The following is an 18,382-nucleotide window of genomic DNA, read 5'->3' as shown; positions in this document are numbered from 1 at the left end:
TTTAGGCATTTGGCTGCCCTGCTTAAACTGCAGCACATGTGTGCTGGCACATGCACCCTCAAATGTGCCAAGCCAACAATATGTTTGCTCTCTTCCAGGGGTGTGTATCTGTCAGCTCTGACTACAGCAGTGATAAGTGTGAAGCAGCCATGAAGCCACATGGCTCATTTCCCCCTCCATGTCATCTGCCTGCCCAGCCATCCTTCCTCCTCCTTCCTTCCCATCAACTTAATGCTTCTAATTTCTGGCAGTTTATCTTCTGCCTCTCTCAACCTCACATTTTGTAAGTACTCTTTCGGAATTCCAAGAAACAGATTTCCATTTTGTTCAGATTTCCTCCTGGAACACTACAGTAAAAAGTTCAAATAAAAGTCATTATTCAGAGCATTTCCATTAATGTTAAAATTATGTGCTTTACAGTCAATATGCAGAGTATTCAGTATTTTAATACAAGAGCAATTTAATGCTGGCTATGGCAAAGAAAAGCCTTTTTCCTCTAAGGGAAAAAGAGAAAGAAAGATCCCCAAGAGAAAAAAGAACCCCATTTCTTGGAACATTAAGGCTAGAGAATGATAATCACTAGAATTCAAATGGAGAACACACTTGTGATTTTTATAAGGGTTATTTTTCTGCCTCTATACCTCTCACCTAAACTTGGACTTCAGCCTTTTAAAATATGTTTTCATATTTATCTAGGCATTGCACTCTGATACTCACCTGGCAAACCACCCTCAACCTACTGCCTGGTGAGGCAAATTCATGGGAAAATGCTATGACGTTTGTGAAAACCATTCTCACACACCACTGGTCTTTCCAAGAGAAAAAAGAACCCCATTTCTTGGAACATTAAGGCTAGAGAATGATAATCACTAGAATTCAAATGGAGAACACACTTGTGATTTTTATAAGGGTTATTTTTCTGCCTCTATACCTCTCACCTAAACTTGGACTTCAGCCTTTTAAAATATGTTTTCATATTTATCTAGGCATTGCACTCTGATACTCACCTGGCAAACCACCCTCAACCTACTGCCTGGTGAGGCAAACAACTCATGGGAAAATGCTATGATGTTTGTGAAAACCATTCTCACAAACCACTGGTGTTCCTTCATGTCCTGAGTGTCACTAGGAAAAGGCCTAATATCCTCAAAATCCTCAAGAAATCACCTATGTCCTCAGCTCTATTAATTTTTGCTTCATCTGCTGTTACACACTTGCACTTTGGGAAAGGGCTGTTGGGGTCATGGTACCTGCTGGGTAACAAAGCTGATTTTGTTGGTCACAGTGGACACATGGAGATGCAAAACCATTCCCAGATATTAGCAGTGGGTGCTGTCAGCTTCCTAACACTCTGCCCAGGGATTTTGAAGATGTGCAGACCCGAAGTCTTCTTTGAAGATTTCTTCCACCCCATGATTGACTCCAGAAGAGCCTGTGAACTCTTGTCAAGCTGATTTAGCAGGACATGAATCTGTCCCATTTCCAGGGTCAGCCCTGGTCAGAGCTGGCTTGGGCATTTCTGAACTGGGCTCCATCATTCCCAGAAAAGGTGCACCTGAAATCCCTACAAATCCATCCACACCAGTGTGTGCAGCCAGCCAGGATCCCCAAGGGGATCTCTCCCTTTTAGTAGACTCCTGTTGTGCAGTGAACCTCCACAGCCCTGCTCACTCCTTCCAACTTTAAACCATGGTAAGTTGATCACATTTGAGGTTTCTCTGGTTCTACTGATGCAGCTTTCCACTTCTGCTGGCACCATTCAGTAGCTGTGGCCCCACAGCCCACCAAGAATCCAATTGCCAGCCAAGAAACACCAGGTAAGGCTGGTGACAAAGCAGCTCAGACATTTCTGTCAGGCATTTGGACATTCAGACTCAATGTTAAAGGTATTAAATGCACACCTCCAAACTTTTTGGCAGAGCTAGAGTCTGTGTTTCCAAGATATGATGCCCTCCTACCTGGTGCCACCCTTCTCACCAGCTCCTTGTCTCAGCCCAGGGATCTCTGAGGTCTCCAAGGTCAGACAGAAGGACACCAGATTTTGCAAGTTTTTTTACTTTCTTCTTTTTCCTTTTGTTTCTTACTTTCATCTCTCACAAAAGATCTCTCTAACATCATTCTGTCTACTGTTACAGCACTCTCAGTGTCAGCTACACCACTGGTTAAGGTCATGTTTCATGCACTCTAGACTAAGGTGAGAATGCAAGAACATTCAGTGTCTGTAAAGTAATACTTTTTTTAAGAGGAAAGACAGTTCAGCTGTAACTAATATTCAAGTCATGTAGGCAAACAATTTTCATTTCTTCTCTGACTAAACTTGTGCTTCTCCCTCCAAATTCCATGTTAGTGCATAAATAAAGCTTTATCCCTCTTGGTATGAATTGATGAGGTGAGACAGCACCAGCCAAAGACCTGCTCTGTGTGACACCTGCCCAATTTACCTCTAAGCAGACTTAGAGGAAGCAGACATGGAGAGTGGGGATAAACTGTGACCCCAAATCCTGTCATTTACAATATTTCACAACTGATTTTCTTTGCAGTTGCTTGCCATTTATTTGCCTAACAAGACTAATGTTTATAGTCTGTCTCCCACCTCTTTTTTATAAGAGAACTAGAGATTGGTTTTCTGAATTAAAATTACAAGACAAAGTTAAAAAGGGATTATTTATGATTTGATCTAGTTTATCGGTATCTAGCTTTTTTTTTTTTTTAATTTAGAAACCCAATACCCAAACAACTGAAGAAACAGAAGATGTTTCCTTAGAAAGAGGGGAATGCATGTTTATCTTCATGAGATGATCCTGTGCCTTGCAGAGAACACGGCTCAGGGAATTTAAGGTTCTGTTGCCAAGTGAGAGGCTGAAGGAAGGAATTGCTTTCCCCCATCCTCTTCAGCCAGTGGGGTGTCTCAGGATTGACAGACCCAGTGTTTACCCCACTCTGTTACAAGCTCTTCCATAGCTGAGTTAGAGGCAAAACATGCAAACACATTTTCCAAGCCATGTTTTCCTACAAAAAACTGAGACAGACAAGAGCAAATGGCAGTTTGGAAATCAAATATTTTATTCAAATTAAAACAAAAAAAAACCCACCAAAAAACACTACAACAAAAAAAAAAAAACAGAAATCTTTAATGGAAATGCCACTGCTATTCCTGCTGAAGTTAACTGCTACTTTACACCACATTTCATCACTAGCATGATCTAGATAATGTAATAACTGTTGGATGATGACTCCTATAAGCTTGCCAATTCATTACAAATTTAGGGATATTGGACTGGAAACTAATATTCCTCTGCAACCTGAAATTATATTGTACTGTCAAGTCCTGCAGCATGAAGGTTGGAATAAGTTACTCTTTTACAAGGAAACATGACATCAAAGCACACTATTAAAGCTAAATGTCCTTTTTTAGTGTGTTGCCTGAATCTGCTGGCATTCTATACATGGCAAGAAAACCCGTGAGCTTCTGCCAGTGTCATCAAATTAAGATCAATTTCCAACATCACTTCTAAGTGCTATTTTAGAAGATGCTTGATCCCACTGAAACCACACTGATGGAAAGAGTAGGCAAAGTGACAGATGTAAAACTTATTGTTCTCCCTTCTTCCTCCTCTTTTGAGCTGCAATTTACCACTCAGCTAATAAATAGATGTGAGTTAAAATTAAAAACTGATGTTCATGTGCTTATTGATCCCACCCCCATCCTGTAACAGCTGCAGAATTTCCTCCTCCTCTCTGCCATGTTCTTGCTGGGGTTTTTAGAGCTGCAGTGTTTTTGTACCTACTGTGGGTATAAGGCAAATAATTAACAATTGGGGATGTGGCAATACCTGAAAAATGCAACCAGAAGGGCTCCCCCAAGGTGAGGGGCTGGCTCAGACACCCACCAGGACTGGAAACACCAGAGCAGAGAACAGGAGCTCCTCTACACAAATATGGTGTGTTCTTCCCTTACAAAAAGCAGATCTCTGATTTAGTGCCATCAGGATTATGGTTGTATAACCCTCCCTTGTGTTCACGTGGTTCCAAGATGCTAAATACCATTTCAATGGAATGGTTTCAAGGAAATTCAGGAGAACAACCCAGGGAGAACCCCCGTTTTACCTTTAACCACCTGAAGCAGACACAGTTCCAGCCAAAACCCTCCACTTACACCTAACATTTCACACATTGCCTGTCCTTCTCCAACAGCCTCCTGCTGAACACACCTGTCCAGAGGGACAGGGACATGTTTCAGGTTCTCCCTCAGGAAAAGGACACTCTCTCCAAGCCTGCCTGCTGTGGGACATGCCCAAACCATGGGGTATCACTTGTTGGAAAGCAGAGGCTGACTTGCTGATGGGTGTGTTACAGACACAACTCAGGCACTGGTGATTTTCAGAAGGGCATCTTTGACCCCAGAGTTACCCCCATGTCAGCCTGCATCTTTGCTGAGCTGGCTGCTTGGACACCTCCCAGTGAGGGTGGTCTGAGCTCCAAAGGAAGATTGAGCTCTCCAGGCTGCAGAGCAGAGCTGCATGAGCACAGCCACCAGGACAGCTCACCCCCCAGGAACACCCTGCACCTCCCAGGACACACAAACACCCTCCATGACCCCTTTGAAGGTGGGCACAGCACAGCAGGGGCTGCAGGATTCTAAAGCCAACCTAAGACAAAAGAAAAGAGCCTGGTGTAGCTCAAAGAAGTAAAAATTTAGTGTTCTTTGCTTTCAAAGCCTGACCAAAAATTCTGCATTTATGCAGAGATCGAGCCCCCAGCTCTTCACCTTCCCAACTAAGAGAGTCAGACCCCAACAGCTCTCTGAATTTCATGTGCCTGGTTGCTTGACACCTGTTCCCAAAGGAAAGCCAGAATATTCTTGCTGCTGTCTGGCAACCAGGCTGATTCTCAAATATAAAAGGCTGCTGGCTCAAAGTACACACCACTCAAGGGGGTACACATCAGCACCCTGGCAATCAGTGCTGCACTTCACTCACATTGCACAAGGCTCTTCAGTGCATCTTCTTCCATCATAGGTGCCTCAGGCAATCAAAAAGTGATTTCCCAAATGGCTCTCCTAAACTCACACATCTAAATAACATGTATTAAAGCTGATCTTGTCCCCTACACCAGCAAAACCACTCTGACCCTTTAAAATCAAAAGGAAATAAATGCATCCAAGGCAATCTCTGCTGGAGACTCCTCATCAAATATGAGCCAGCAATGTGCCTTGGTGGCCAAGAAGGCCAATGGCATCCTGGCCTGAATTAGGAATGGTGGGGCCAGCAGGAGCAGGGCACTGGTGAGACAGCATCTTGAATACTGTGTCCAGCTCTGGGCCCCTCACTTAGGAAGGATGTTGAGATGCTTGAGATGTCCAGAGGAGGGCAACAAGGCTGGTGAAGGGCTTGGAACACAAGCCCTAGGAGGAACATTTGAAGGAGCTGGGGTTGTTTAGCCTGGAGAAGAGGAGGCTTAGAGGTGATTTTATTGCTCTCTACACCTTCCTGAAGGAGGCTGTAGACAGGTGGGGTCGGTCTCTTCCACTGGGCAGCACTGACAGAACCAGAGGACACAATCTCAGCTACGTCAGGGAAGGTATAGGTTGGATATTAGGAAGGAGAAGAGGAGGCTTAGAGGTGATTTTATTGCTCTCTACACCTTCCTGAAGGAGGCTGTAGACAGGTGGGGTCGGTCTCTTCCACTGGGCAGCACTGACAGAACCAGAGGACACAATCTCAGCTACGTCAGGGAAGGTATAGGTTGGATAGTAGGAAAAAATGTTTCACCAAAAGAATAATAAAGTACTGGAACACTCTTCCCAGAGAGGTGGTGGAATCATCCCTCTCTGGGATGTGTTTAAAAAAAGGCTGGACGTGGCACTTGGTGCTATAGTCTAGATTCTGAGTTGAGGTGTTAGGATATAGGCTGGACTCGATCTTAGAGGTCTCTTCCAGCCTCGTTATTCTGTGATCCCTGAGCCACTGGAGCAGCACCCAGGGCTGCAACACCACATTGTTTAAGTGCTTTCCTTCCTAAGCCCAGAGCTGATTCCTGATGACAACCACGAACATTCCACACAGAAGGCAAGAGTGAACATCATAAAAACGTCTGTGTGATTGAATGCTTCTTGTGAAGCCTCATGGCAGGGGAATACCACGACCCAACATCATCTGCAACATGTCAGGATAGTTAAATGACTGACCAGATGACAGGATTCCCTGTGGTGAATCGAGTTTATGCCAGATGTGAGTCTAGAGGCTCACTGGTACAACTGCTGACTGTGAATAAAGATTTGGCACTGGTTTGTGGGCACACTAACCAAGATCTCTTCCCTCAGTTCAGCCTGTGTGACTGGAGATCTTTAATGGAAGCCAGGCTGCCTCTCATGGCTGCTCATTGACAGCAGCTGATACTTTTCAGCACAGCTCTCCTCTCTGGCTCATTAAAAACAACAGAGAACAGCCACAGACCTACAGAAAAGGCTCCCCACTTATTTGAGGACAGACTTTCACAGCTAAAAACACGTTTCAGTGTACACTGACATTCCCAAGGAATTTCCATACAGCTAAGGGACATGTCTGCCACTAAACCAGGCAGCAGGAAGCATAAATCACAATTTGCAAAGCCACTAGGTCAACTCTTACACCTCACATTCCCACGGACTACTTATAGGGCCAGACTTCTGCCCAGCAAAAGGAACTCATTAAACACATTTTCAAATACTGCAAAGAAGGGAATGTAATGGTCTTGCTGCAGAAAAGGTCTTTATCCTTCCTGAAAAAATATAAGATAGCTGTTAGAAAATAGAAAAGTGCTACAGTCAGATGAATAACTACTTCCTTTTCATCTTTTTCTTCCAGGAGATTGGTGATCACAGAATGGTTTGGGTTAGAAAGGACCTAAAAGATCATCTTGTTCCACCCCTTGCCATGGGCAGGGACACCTCCCACTGTCCCAGGCTGCTCAGAGCCACATCCAGCCTCTCCTTGGGCACTTCCAGGGATCCAGGGGCAGCCACAGGTGCTCTGCACAACCTGTTGAAGACCCTCAGCACACTTATAAATCACCCTAATCACAGCCCATAAACAGGAAAGAAGTTAATTTTGCTTGAAGCAGTAAAATGAGAATTCATGCAAGGTCTCAGTAAATAACTCAGGGAGATGAAAGCTCTTTCCAGAGGTCTGTGACTGCATTTCCAACGCTGCTCAAATCCAGGCAGTTGGTAACAAAGCAAGAAAAAAACACCTTCCTACCCTCCCAACACTGTTGTATGTGGGATAATCTATTGAAGGCTCTAATTGAGCCTCTTTTCAATCAACCTGTCCACAGATTTTTTTTAATCAGATTAAGCCAAAAATAAAAATAGCTTTCAATTGCAGCATTCCAAGACAAAAACCACTGAAATCCCCCCACCGCCCCTCAACAGCAAACAGTTATCCAAGAGCTTCCCTTCTGCTCAAGGGTTTTTTGCCTCATTTTTTAACCATCTTTTGCAGTGAGGTGGTTTGGGGTGGTGCAGTTGCTTTCCTCTGCCTTTTGGGGAAGAGCTGACAGCACGGAACAGCAAGGAGGCTGTTCTTCACTGGAGCTGGAGTGATTGACTCCCCAGTTTTGTCAGGGGAATGACAGCAGCACTGAAGACACCAAGTGCAGTGCTCAGAGTCACAGGCACAGGATGCAGCTCTGCACCAGGGAAACATCTCCCAGCTCCAGGGGTTTGCCAGGAATACAGCTCTGTCAGGCACCAACAAATGCACTGGGAATAAAGAATCCCTGCGCTGGTAGCAGGGAGGATCTTTATCTTCACTGTGTCTCTTCCAATCCAAAAGGAAATCAGTCTAATTCAAATTATGAAAGGTAATTACTGAGCAAATACAACCCAGCACAAAGCTGGGACAAGAATGCCTCGTGTAGTTATAGCAGGTACAGCAGCACCACCCAAGCATCACTCCCCTCCGTAAGATTTCCCCCCAAATTATAAATTTGAAGTAAATTTTAGTCCTGCTGCATCTCACAGCAGGCTTCAGCCCCAACCTGGGCAAAGTCACAGTGACTGAAAAAAAAACAAACCAAACAAAAAAAACAAAACAAAAAAAAAAAAACACCCCACCCAAAACAAAACAAAAAAACGAAGCAAAAAAGCCCCAAACCAACACTGCATGAACCCCAGCCAGGTGACAGAAATACAGGCAGCAGCAGAGGAGAGGATTCTCATGAAGAGATCCCTGCAGGCAGCAGAGATGAGGATTTCCTCTGCTCTCCCCACCTGGCATGACCTGAAAGCCAAAATGTGAGCTGCTCCTCACAAATCCCTGCACCACAGACCAGGCTGCTCCTGCTTTTCATCTCTGCTTTACACCTCGTGGAAAACCACAGCTGAGTGTAACACCTGCACAGAAAAGAATCACAGCTTATCCCGTGTCACTCTCAATTTTGCTTCTAAAAAAGGAAAATCCCATTTGTTAATGGAGTAGCAGGTGTTTTGTAACAAACAGCCTCCAAAAATAGGTGCTGGGTTACAGGTACCTCTGCTGATTCCCAAAGAATGAGCTGAGCTGGAGAATGTGGGATCTCTCAGCCGAGTCTAAGGAGTCGTTCTGTCTAACAATACATTTAACTAAAAAAATTTCTAGTCTGAACTTTTCCACTACAGAGAGAAAAAAAAAAAAAAGGCAAGCAAAAACCCCACAAGTGCAAAATTTCAGCTTATTTATTTACAAGGGGACAAGTGATCCTTACATGTTTGGCACTATTTACATTTTTTCGCCTCGATTGTAATCCTTCTCAGGACGCTACTTACAAAGTTTACATCAGCACCCAACCAAAACCAGAGCGGTTTTTTCCATGAGCTCTACCAGGCAACTTTCCCACAACTTAACGAAACCCTCCTTCCAACACAGCAAAGCGCTGGGCAGGTATGAGACAATTATCGCGGATTTTTAATTAGGAATCTCCATCATCGTGCCTGGTCTTTCAAAGGGCAAAACCCGCACCTTGCCTTACGCTCTGCAGGTGCGCCCACGAGGAAATGCTGAGACCGCCTCCCGGGACCTCCGCAGCGTTCCCTCCCCGGCTGCCGAGGTGACACTGACCCTCTGTCCTGTCCCCCCCTCCCGGTTCCCTCACGTCTCACCTCGCTCATGTCGCGACAGTGACGGCGTGACAGTGGCAGCGGCCCCGCCGGCGCTCAGCGCTCCCGCCGCCCCGCGACGCGCGTTAAGAAGCGGCGCCGCGCGCCCGGCCCGGCCCGCGCCAGCCAATCAGCGCCGCGCGCGCGCGGGCCCCACCCAATCCCCGCGCTCGCCGCATCCCGAGAGCGCGCGGCGCCCCCTGGCGGCCCTCAGCGCCCTCACGGCCGGGAGCGCTCCTCGCGTCCTCCTCCTCCTCATCCTCCTCTTTTTTTTTCTTCCTTTTCTTCCTCCTTTTCCTCCTTTTCTTCCTCTTCCCCCTTCCCTCCGCACTTCCCCGAGTGTCCGGCACCATGCGCGCCACTCTGAGGTGGCTTCAGGGCATCCCCACAGGGGAGAGACACGCACTCGCTGTGTGCTGGAGGCAGCCCGGCAATGGGGAATTATTGCGGCAGATCGGATGAATAAATTAAATGGGGAACGCTTTTGGGTTTTTTACGGTGAGGGTGGCGAGGCACTGGAACAGGTTTGCCTGGGAGGTTGTGGATGCCTCGAGCCTGGCAGTGTTCAAAGCCAGGTCGGAGCCTTGAGCAGCCTGGAATGGTGGAAGGTGTCCCATGGCAGAGGGGTTGGGGCAAAATTATCTTTAAGATCCTTTCCTAACCCCTTTAATGTCCTGAGATCCTATAAACCAGGCAGAGAATCACTGCTCTGCTCCCCCCTGCCTTTCCTCTCTGTCTCATCAGTCTTGCTGCCATCCCTGTTAAAATATACAGCATTTCTTCCACAGATACACGGAAAACAGCCCTTTCTATCATTTCTCTGAATGGTTAATTAAAGCAAGACTTTGGGATGTGTGCTGTTGTGCTCCAGCATCCGTCCTTTGATGGAACACAATCGCTATATTTGGCAATACACACTCAGATGCTCTGACTCACGTATCTGTGAAGATATATAGGTTCAATTAGCTCTGGGAATGCACTTAACTCCCTCAAATTTTTCTCAAATCAATAAAAAAGTTAAAGTATTATGTTGGAGAGCCCAAGAAGCTTGACAAGCCCTCCCACTTCCAGGGACTACCTTGCAGCAGCCTCCTCTCTTCGCCAACATCTGTCTTCAGGGCCAGTATTAATAGAGGCAGGGAAATAAATGTGATGAGAAATCACATTTTCCCTTGGAGCTGGAGAGGCAGGAGGGGCTGGGATCCTTCACCTGAGGATGACGAGGCTCCACAGGCAGTGGAACCAGGGGTGTGTATCCTGGGAATATTTTAGGGATGCTGGCCAAATATGTAGGGATGGGATCAGGACAGCTGAAGCAAAACTGGAGCTGAATTTGGTAAGGGATGTGAAAAATAATAAGGGCTTCTACAAGTGTGTTGGCCAAAAAAGGAGGGGAAAAGAAAATTTACCCTTTTTGGTAACAAAACAGGAAATCTGAGGTACTGAACACAATTTTTTCCTCTTTCATTATACCACTATTCCCAGGACCTCCAGCAGCATCTGGCATTTTTTTTTAAATTTACATGAATTGTCCCAGTTTTTGGTGTGAGTGGCCCAAGCAGGCAACAAACATGGTAAGAGTTCACAGCATGAGCAGCTTCAGGAGCTGCCCTGTGAGGACCCAAAATAAAGATGATGAAGTTTAGCCCCTGACGAAGCTGTGTTTCATGTGACACCGTTTTCCAGTGAAGAGAAATTGTGGGTGTATTGCATTAGTATTCCTGTTCTGACAGGAGTGCCACTGGTCTGTCAGCTTATGGATACAAGGCACAATGCTAACATAAATTATTAACAGAGTATTGCTGATCAAAGGGCTCCCAGTCTCATGGGAAGGGATACAAACCACTGAGAGGAAATCTGTTCAGGTCCCTTTGACTCTGAGGGGAATCACGTCGGTCTCGCTCTTCACCCTCAAAATAAATGTGTCAAATCCAAGCAGAAAAATCTCCTGGTGATAATTCAAGCTGTGTGCCCCGAGAAGCAGGTTAGCAGAGAAAGCTCTTTGCACTAAATGCTGCAGGGAGAACCTACAAAATTCTTATTTTCTGATCTGTTTGGAGGAGGTCACAGTTTCAAGAGAGGCACCCTGGAGGGCACGCTGAGTTGTGTCGGGGAGGTGGCACTCTGGAAACACAGCACCCAGCCTGGTGCCTCTTCTAGGGGACAATGCTGAGGTGTGACAGTGCCCTCCAAGCAGTGACTCCGCTCTGAGGACAACTTGCACATTTTGTGGTGTGCAGACACAGTAAAAGGTGCATTATCTGCCCTCAGACAGGTTCCTGAGTGAGCACAGAGCTCCCCTCTGCCAGGGAAAGCCTTTGACCTGCAGAGATGCAGCTGTTCTCTCTCTCCCTCTAAATCTTGTTCCCTGCCTCCCAGCTTTGCATGTCATAGCTGCAGAAAATTTCTGGAGCCAGCCAGAGCAATCCACACATGAACTTTGGGCTGAAATGCTCTGTGCCTCTCCTACTTCTCAGTGCAGACCTGCTGAACTTAATTATTCTTCAATTCACAAACACAGACGCACAGATGCCTCCAAATCGTTGGTCTAACCATCTTAAATGGACAAATCCCAAGTTCTGGGAATGCAGCAGCAACCTGAGCTTTTCAAAATGTTCTTACAATAAAGGTAGCTCCAGTAGTTGTTTTATTTATACCCTGCCATTTATGCTGAATGATGGCACTGTATTTTAGTTTTGAGGTACCCCTCTCCCTGTCAGCCTTTCTAACCCATGGCAATCCCTCAATTTCAAGGTGTCCCAAAGTTCTGCTTTTACTTAAGTGCACAGCTAAGTAGTAGCACTTCTAAGTACAGAAAATATTCTAAGCAATCTATTTTCAAGAGCCATTATATTCTGAAAATTGACTATTAAAATACCACCTTCTTATTCATCAAGTCTGCACTCAGTGTGTGTTCAATCTTGTCTGCTGGCATATGACTGCAATTTTACTGCCTTTTACTCCCACTTACCTGAAAAATTCAGCAGAGACAAGAGAAGAGAAGAGAATCTGAGCTGGGTGTTGGAACAGAAAGGCTCTCAGGCTTTCAAGGAGCTTCACCTGTTTAAGGGGACTGAGGATGGCTCTTCTTTGCCAGACTGTGCAATCCATAATTGGAGAAGTGTGTGCCAAAGTGCGGGAATGATTTGGGTTGGAAGGACCTTAAAGATCATCTTGTTCCAAACCCCTGCTGTGGGCAGGGAATCTTCCACTAGATCAGGTTGCTCAGAGGCCCAAAGAGCTTTCAGTTCCAGGGGTGGGGAGTCCACAACCTCTTGGGCAACCTGTGCCTGGACCTCACCACCCTCACAGGGAAGAATTTCTTCCCAATATTCCACCCATCCCTGCCCCCTGTCAGTTTGAATCCATTCCCCCTTGTCCTGTCAGTACATGTGAAAAATCCCTCTCCAGCTCTCTTGGAGCCTCCAGGAAGGGGCTCTAAAGTCTTTTCTTCAGCCCCAACTTTCTCAGCCTTTCCTCACAGGAGAGGTGCCCCTCTGGTGCTGTATTTGTACCCGGAGAGAGCAGATTGTGTGCTCAGTGTTTGTCACTGACAGCGACACACAACTGCACAGTCTCGCTTTGCTTTCGATCCCACCACTGAAGGTGTCTGCAAAGTGAAGTGGTTTGATCACAAGCACAGAATTGCTCCAGAAGAGACAGAATCACAGGATCCTTCCGTTGGAAAAGACCTCCAAGACCATCAAGCCCCAGCTGTGCCCAACGCCCATCTTGTCACCCAGCCCAGAGCTCTGAGTGCCATGTCCAGGCCTTCCTTGGACACCTCCAGGATGGGGACTCCAAACCTCCCTGAGCAGCCCCTTCCAGGGTCTGACCACCCTTTCCAGGAAGAAAATCCTCCTGATGTGCAACCTGAGCCTCCCCTGGCCCAGCCTGAGGCCATTTCCTCTTGTCCTGTCACTTGTCACCTGGGAGCAGAGCCTGACCCTCACCTGGCACCAAACTCCTTTCAGGAGGTACCACAGAGTGCAGGGGAAGATCTCTCCTCAGGCTGCTGTATTTTTCAGTCAACATTTGATTCAAATCAAATCAAATCCAAAAAGATCAAAATGAAAATACGGCTGTGCCTTGAACAGCATTCCAAATTCCATCAGAGCAGAACTGCTCTGCTTGGTAGAATATATTTGAATTTGACTGTGACTGCAAAAACTGAAGTTTCTCAGCATTTGAAATTGGTACAGTGAAGTGAAACCTCTGCTTCTTGCTGGTTTTACACTATGAATTTTTAAAGAGAAGGAACAATTTCACACAAACTTCCCGGGGAAAAAAAAGTTCATGTTGAAGGTGAAATTAAGGATGTTGATTTCTAATGGAAAGCTTTTGTTTCAGAAAGATGTATGCTTTTGAATCCTAGAAAGCAGGAGAGGATCTGGATCACAGCCTTAATCACAGAGAATATGCTGTGATTATAGGCTTTGGTAGCAATAGATTTAACAAGCATACCTCAGATGCTGGATGATGGATGACTGGTCATCTCAGACTTATCAGCTAATTTGCCAAAGAAAAAAATCTAAAGAGACAGTTTCCACAGCTGATCTCCCATTAGTATGCCTTCTTACCTTTTAATTAAGAAGCTAATGGCTGTGGGTAGTTAATCAACAGCATACCTTTAAAGATCTGGGCCTGAGGGCCTTTGTTACAAGCTAACCCTTTGTTCCCATGCAAGACGAATGAGTCAATGGCTCCAACAAAATCTTATCGCTGTCGTTGTCACAAAGATATCAAATATAATTTGAAAAATTGAGTCTTTTCTCAGGAGAGTTACAAGACATGACTTACTGTAGAGTGTGAGTCATTTTCCATCCTAAAAAAATACAGCCCAAAAACCAATCACCCAAATATATGTGTCAATTCTTCTGTCTGGCCAAAGAGTTTTGACGGATTTAATTCAGAGCTGTGTCCTTAACTTGGACAGACTTGTAAAGAAAGCCATTCTCAGTTTCAGCCAAACTCCCTAAACTTTTGAAAGCCTGAGGAATGTTCTGGGGTTTGAGTCCTTGACTGGCTCAGCTCTGCAGAGGATGTGAAGATGTGGAGCGTTCAGATGTTACCTGGCGCTTACCTGTGGCAGTTCCCCTCTTAATTAGAAGGTAAAAAGACATCATAATTACCAGTTAACAATTTTCAATCTCTGTACGGGCAAAGGAATTAATGTGATTTAGAAGATCCACAATTACAACTTCTGATGTGGAGAGATAAGGAAGTTTTAAGTAGATTTGTTCCCTTACTTTACTTCAGTGAGTTTGGGAAGGTTAAGGGCAAATTCTCAGGGAGTCTCTTCCCTAAATCCTTGTTCAGATAATGGATTTAGAAGGCTCCCAGCTTCAAAAGGGCTGAGGTAACACTCCTATCAGTATTAACATCTGGGAGGACCTTAGGGATCCCATCCTTTTCTCCTACCCCAGCTGCAGAGAACTGGTTTGGCCAAAAAGGAGACTCCATCCACCAAGCACCACCCAGCAGTGCTGCTGGGACTGGGGGAGCTGCTGGATTATTATTTTTCTGGGTCTCTGTAATAGCAAAAAGCTGAGGTTCAGAAGAGCTTCTCTCTTCTTCTTTGTCTTTTGTCTTTTAGACAGAGCACAGCCCCCAAAACAACCTCTGATCTTTGTGTCATAGCAGTCCCAAAATTTGCCAGACATTTTACAGGAAAAAGAATAATCAAGTTGAGACATCCAAACCCTTTCTTTCCACTTCATCCAGAAACCTTTTTATTGCTGTGTTAACAGTAATTACACATAACATATTCCAGTAAAAGGAAGCTAAAGTCACCAGGTCAAGTGATGCATAGTTAGTGGCTGCCAAAAGAGGAAACAAGTATGAACTCACTTCATCTCTGCTCTTCCCTCATGAAAATACATGTTGGGATTCCTCACTTTCTCAGAGGGCACAAAAATGCCTCTACTGTGCAGGATGGGCAGGGATAGGGCATGGATCAGAACAGAGCATTTTGCTGGAGAGGGAAAACCCTTATCAGTGTAAGGCTCACACATAAGAAGGCCAGTGAACAGCAGGAGTTGTCACTATTGCTAAATCCCTTCTTTAAAATATATTTATGGACTGATAAGTGAAGTTGGGCAGTTCTCAGCCTCAGCTGCTGGGGCCTTTTTTTCCCTTGCATGCCTGATTTTTGAACAGAGCCAGTTAGAATTAGTGTTACATACAACATGGTCTGGAGGTAGGAAGCATGAAATGGGCTTGGTACTTCAAGAGGCCCTATCTAGGTTTATTTTCTACACTCGGTTTATTCACAAAGTAGAATCTCTTCCACTTAGCAAGGTAAAGGTATTTACTCAACATTCAGAAATTGAGCCAGTCAAGGGAAAGGTGAGCTCAGCACTTTTTAATTTCTGAGCTGTGAAGTGCAACAACAGACTGAGACACATTGGGCTGCCTTGTAGAAATACCCATTTAGCAATGGGTATAGTCAGAGACCCAAAACCAGGCACTTTAGCACAGCCTGTTCTGTCCCACTGAGTTAAATCTCTCCTTTTAGCCATGCTTGGTTTGCTGAGAGGAGTGTGAGGCACGGAAAGGAAAGGAGACATAAAGTAAGCTACCAAAAAAAATGATCCTGTTCAGCATCTAAAGACCTAAGATGATGAATAGGTGCAGCTAATTTGGCTGAATCTTTTTTAATGATAGTCTTTGTAATTTTTTATGTTAAAAATGATAAAATGGAGGTGGAAATAAAAGCAACTCCCTGCTGACTGATGGAAAAGGATGACCCCTCACTTTTAACAGAAATAAATGCTTAGTTCCCTTTCCTTCATCTTTCTTCTGCAATGTCTGTGTTACCAATAATAACACCTCATTTAGCTATTTCCTATGGGCTTATGGTGACATTTCAGCTTAATGGTTGATGACTTTTCTGAGGCCTTTGCCCACCTTGTATCCTTGCTAGAAAGTGCTCTCTCTGAGCCAGTCTCTTTATTTGAGGTATTATTAAGTGAAGGTTCTTGCAAAGGTCAGCACAACTCTAAAATAGATTCACGTTCACAAAAGGGAAGTGGTTCTCTGTCCTGGCTCACCGTGGTGCCACTTTATTCAGAGTTTTCTTTTCCATGGTGGTATTTCCAAAGCGCCATCAGAAGGTGATGTTGGAAGGTCTGAGCTCTTGGGGATCTTTCTGCAGACCACGAAAGGGAAGTTTCCCCTGAGGTAATTTCAGGACATAACTGACCATCCTGATTTGTGCCCTGCCAGAGCATCTCCCACTCCCTCCCCCTCCCCTCTCCTTTAACTTTCTACTCAGGTGAGGGAAAAAAATATCCCAAACCTATTTTTTTTGTCATTGTGGCTACACCCCTAAGAGCTGACACAGAAACCTTTCTCCCAAGAGATGAAAGTCTTCTATGGATGGCACCGGAGGAGGGTGAGAACAAGGCCGAGCTGTGGGATCCCCCAACTCCAACCTCCCAGGCTGCATGTCTGGCACTGTGCTGCTCCTACAGCTTTTTCCTACTGATGTCCCTCTTTAAAATGCAAGGGAGGGCACGTGGAACTTTTTTAACACTTGCTGCTGCACAGAAATTAAAAAGAGCTGCACCGTGTTACCTGGGACTAGGCAAAAAAGCACAGTGAGGTTTAATGCATTCTTGGGTAGTTTTTTTGTCCCTGTGCACCTCAAGTGCCCTGAAGCACAAAGAGCTCTGACATTTACACCAGGATCTGGCCAGAACAAAAGTCCAATCAGTGCTCCCTCAAATGACCAGAAATAAAATAATTTTGACTCAATCAGAAGCAGTTCAGGCCCTACAGAGTCCTTGGCAGTGTGATGGAGCACTGGCTACGAGCCTAATGGACAAACTAGATTTGATCTCAGTTATAAAAAACAGGAGTAGTCCTGGATTTACTTTTTTTTTTTTTTCATGCATTTTATTTGTATGAATAATAAGTAGGTTCATTTATATAAATTACTCAAAGGAGTTTGTGAAGGTCAGAGGAATCTAATCCCAGGTTCTCTTAAATATTTGGTTTATCATCTCTTTGTATTTAAAGTTTCAGAAGCTGAAACTTTAATGATGTTATGCAACTGTAAACAGATGAGTTCACCTGATACTGAGGAAGGCAAAGGTGTTAAATAACGTAGCTTCTACCCAGGAAGGACCAAAAACCTGCTGGCTTATTTTACAGAGCACATTGCCATTTTGCTGAGCGTGTATCTACCTTGTTTCATGTTTCAGAGCAATTCAATGGAATTCAAAACAATTAATAGAATCAAAGAATAATTTAGGTCAAAAAGGGATTTCTGGAGGTCATCAATGGAACAGCAATGAAATACTGAATGCAAGGAAACAGTTCAAACATTTGATATAAATTTCTGGACGCCATGTGCAAGGAACTCTGACCTAAACCTGGATGTTTTTTCGTTTGTGTGTGTGCATGAATTTCGTCAATAACACATTGTTATAGTGCCGGGTGGCATTAGCTGTGTAACTGTATTTTTATACGAATTTCAGATGAGTAAAGAGGGTTTTTGTGTGAACTCAGTGTAGTTCCAACTTCTAGCAGATTTCAGTAGCCCTAACACACACTCACAGGACTCCTGCTGCCATCTGCTCAGGAGCTGTTCCTTGGTTGAGAACTTTGAAGTTTCTATGAAGTACGCCCAAATTTTTGGGGGGCAAAAAACCTTCAAATCCAGGGCCTAAGGGGAAGGGCTGCCCCTGCTGGACCAGTCTTAGCCTGGGGCAGGAGGAAAACTCTGCCAGTCCTGTTCTAGCCAGCATGGGTGACACAGAACCTTTAATGACATCTGAAGCTTTACTTCCTAATGGGATTTTGTGTTGTTGTTTGCTCTGGAGAGCTCAGTTTGATGGGCGCTGATCAGGGCAAAGACTGACAAGTAGCTGAATGGCCACTGTATCCACATCCTCACTAATGCCTCATTAAGCAGGTTGGTTAATTATACTCTCAGCGCTGAATCTATAAACAGTTTGTTTCTTATCTGCTTAGACCACATTTAAATCCAGGGTGGAAAAGCAGTGACAAGTACTGTCACTAACCTGTGCAACATGTGGTGCTCAGGGGGGAAAGGCTCATGATTAGTGTAAAACTGGGGGATTTGGCTCTCAGGAGAGCTGTTGGCAGATCTGGGCTCAGTCTTCTTCAAAGTAGTGTCTTTCAAGAAAACAGCTTCAGATGAATGAGCTTTGGTTTACTCTTGGAACCCTAGATACTGAGAATTTTAGACTTTCTGTGTTGAAAAACACAGACCCTCAAGAAAGCACTACATTTAACCTA

General features: G+C 44.9%; 1 protein-coding gene across 1 annotated transcript in view; it reads right to left on the bottom strand.

Moving 5' to 3' along the window:
- Nucleotides 1-9,219, bottom strand: part of PCP4 (Purkinje cell protein 4) — a 47,300-nt gene extending 38,081 nt beyond the window's left edge. The window contains exon 1 of the mRNA XM_041487815.1: nt 9,119-9,219. Within this exon, the coding sequence (XP_041343749.1) occupies nt 9,119-9,127 (9 nt within the window). The 5' untranslated portion in view covers nt 9,128-9,219. The remainder of the gene's footprint in view (nt 1-9,118) is intronic.
- Nucleotides 9,220-18,382: the final 9,163 nt, after the last annotated feature.

Source organism: Pyrgilauda ruficollis, unplaced genomic scaffold, assembly GCF_017590135.1.
Source record: "Pyrgilauda ruficollis isolate IOZ18807 unplaced genomic scaffold, ASM1759013v1 scaffold84, whole genome shotgun sequence".
In the NCBI taxonomy this organism is placed as follows: domain Eukaryota; kingdom Metazoa; phylum Chordata; class Aves; order Passeriformes; family Passeridae; genus Pyrgilauda; species Pyrgilauda ruficollis.
The sequence above is the reverse complement of the archived record's forward strand: the minus strand, read 5'-3'. Positions and strand labels throughout refer to the sequence as shown.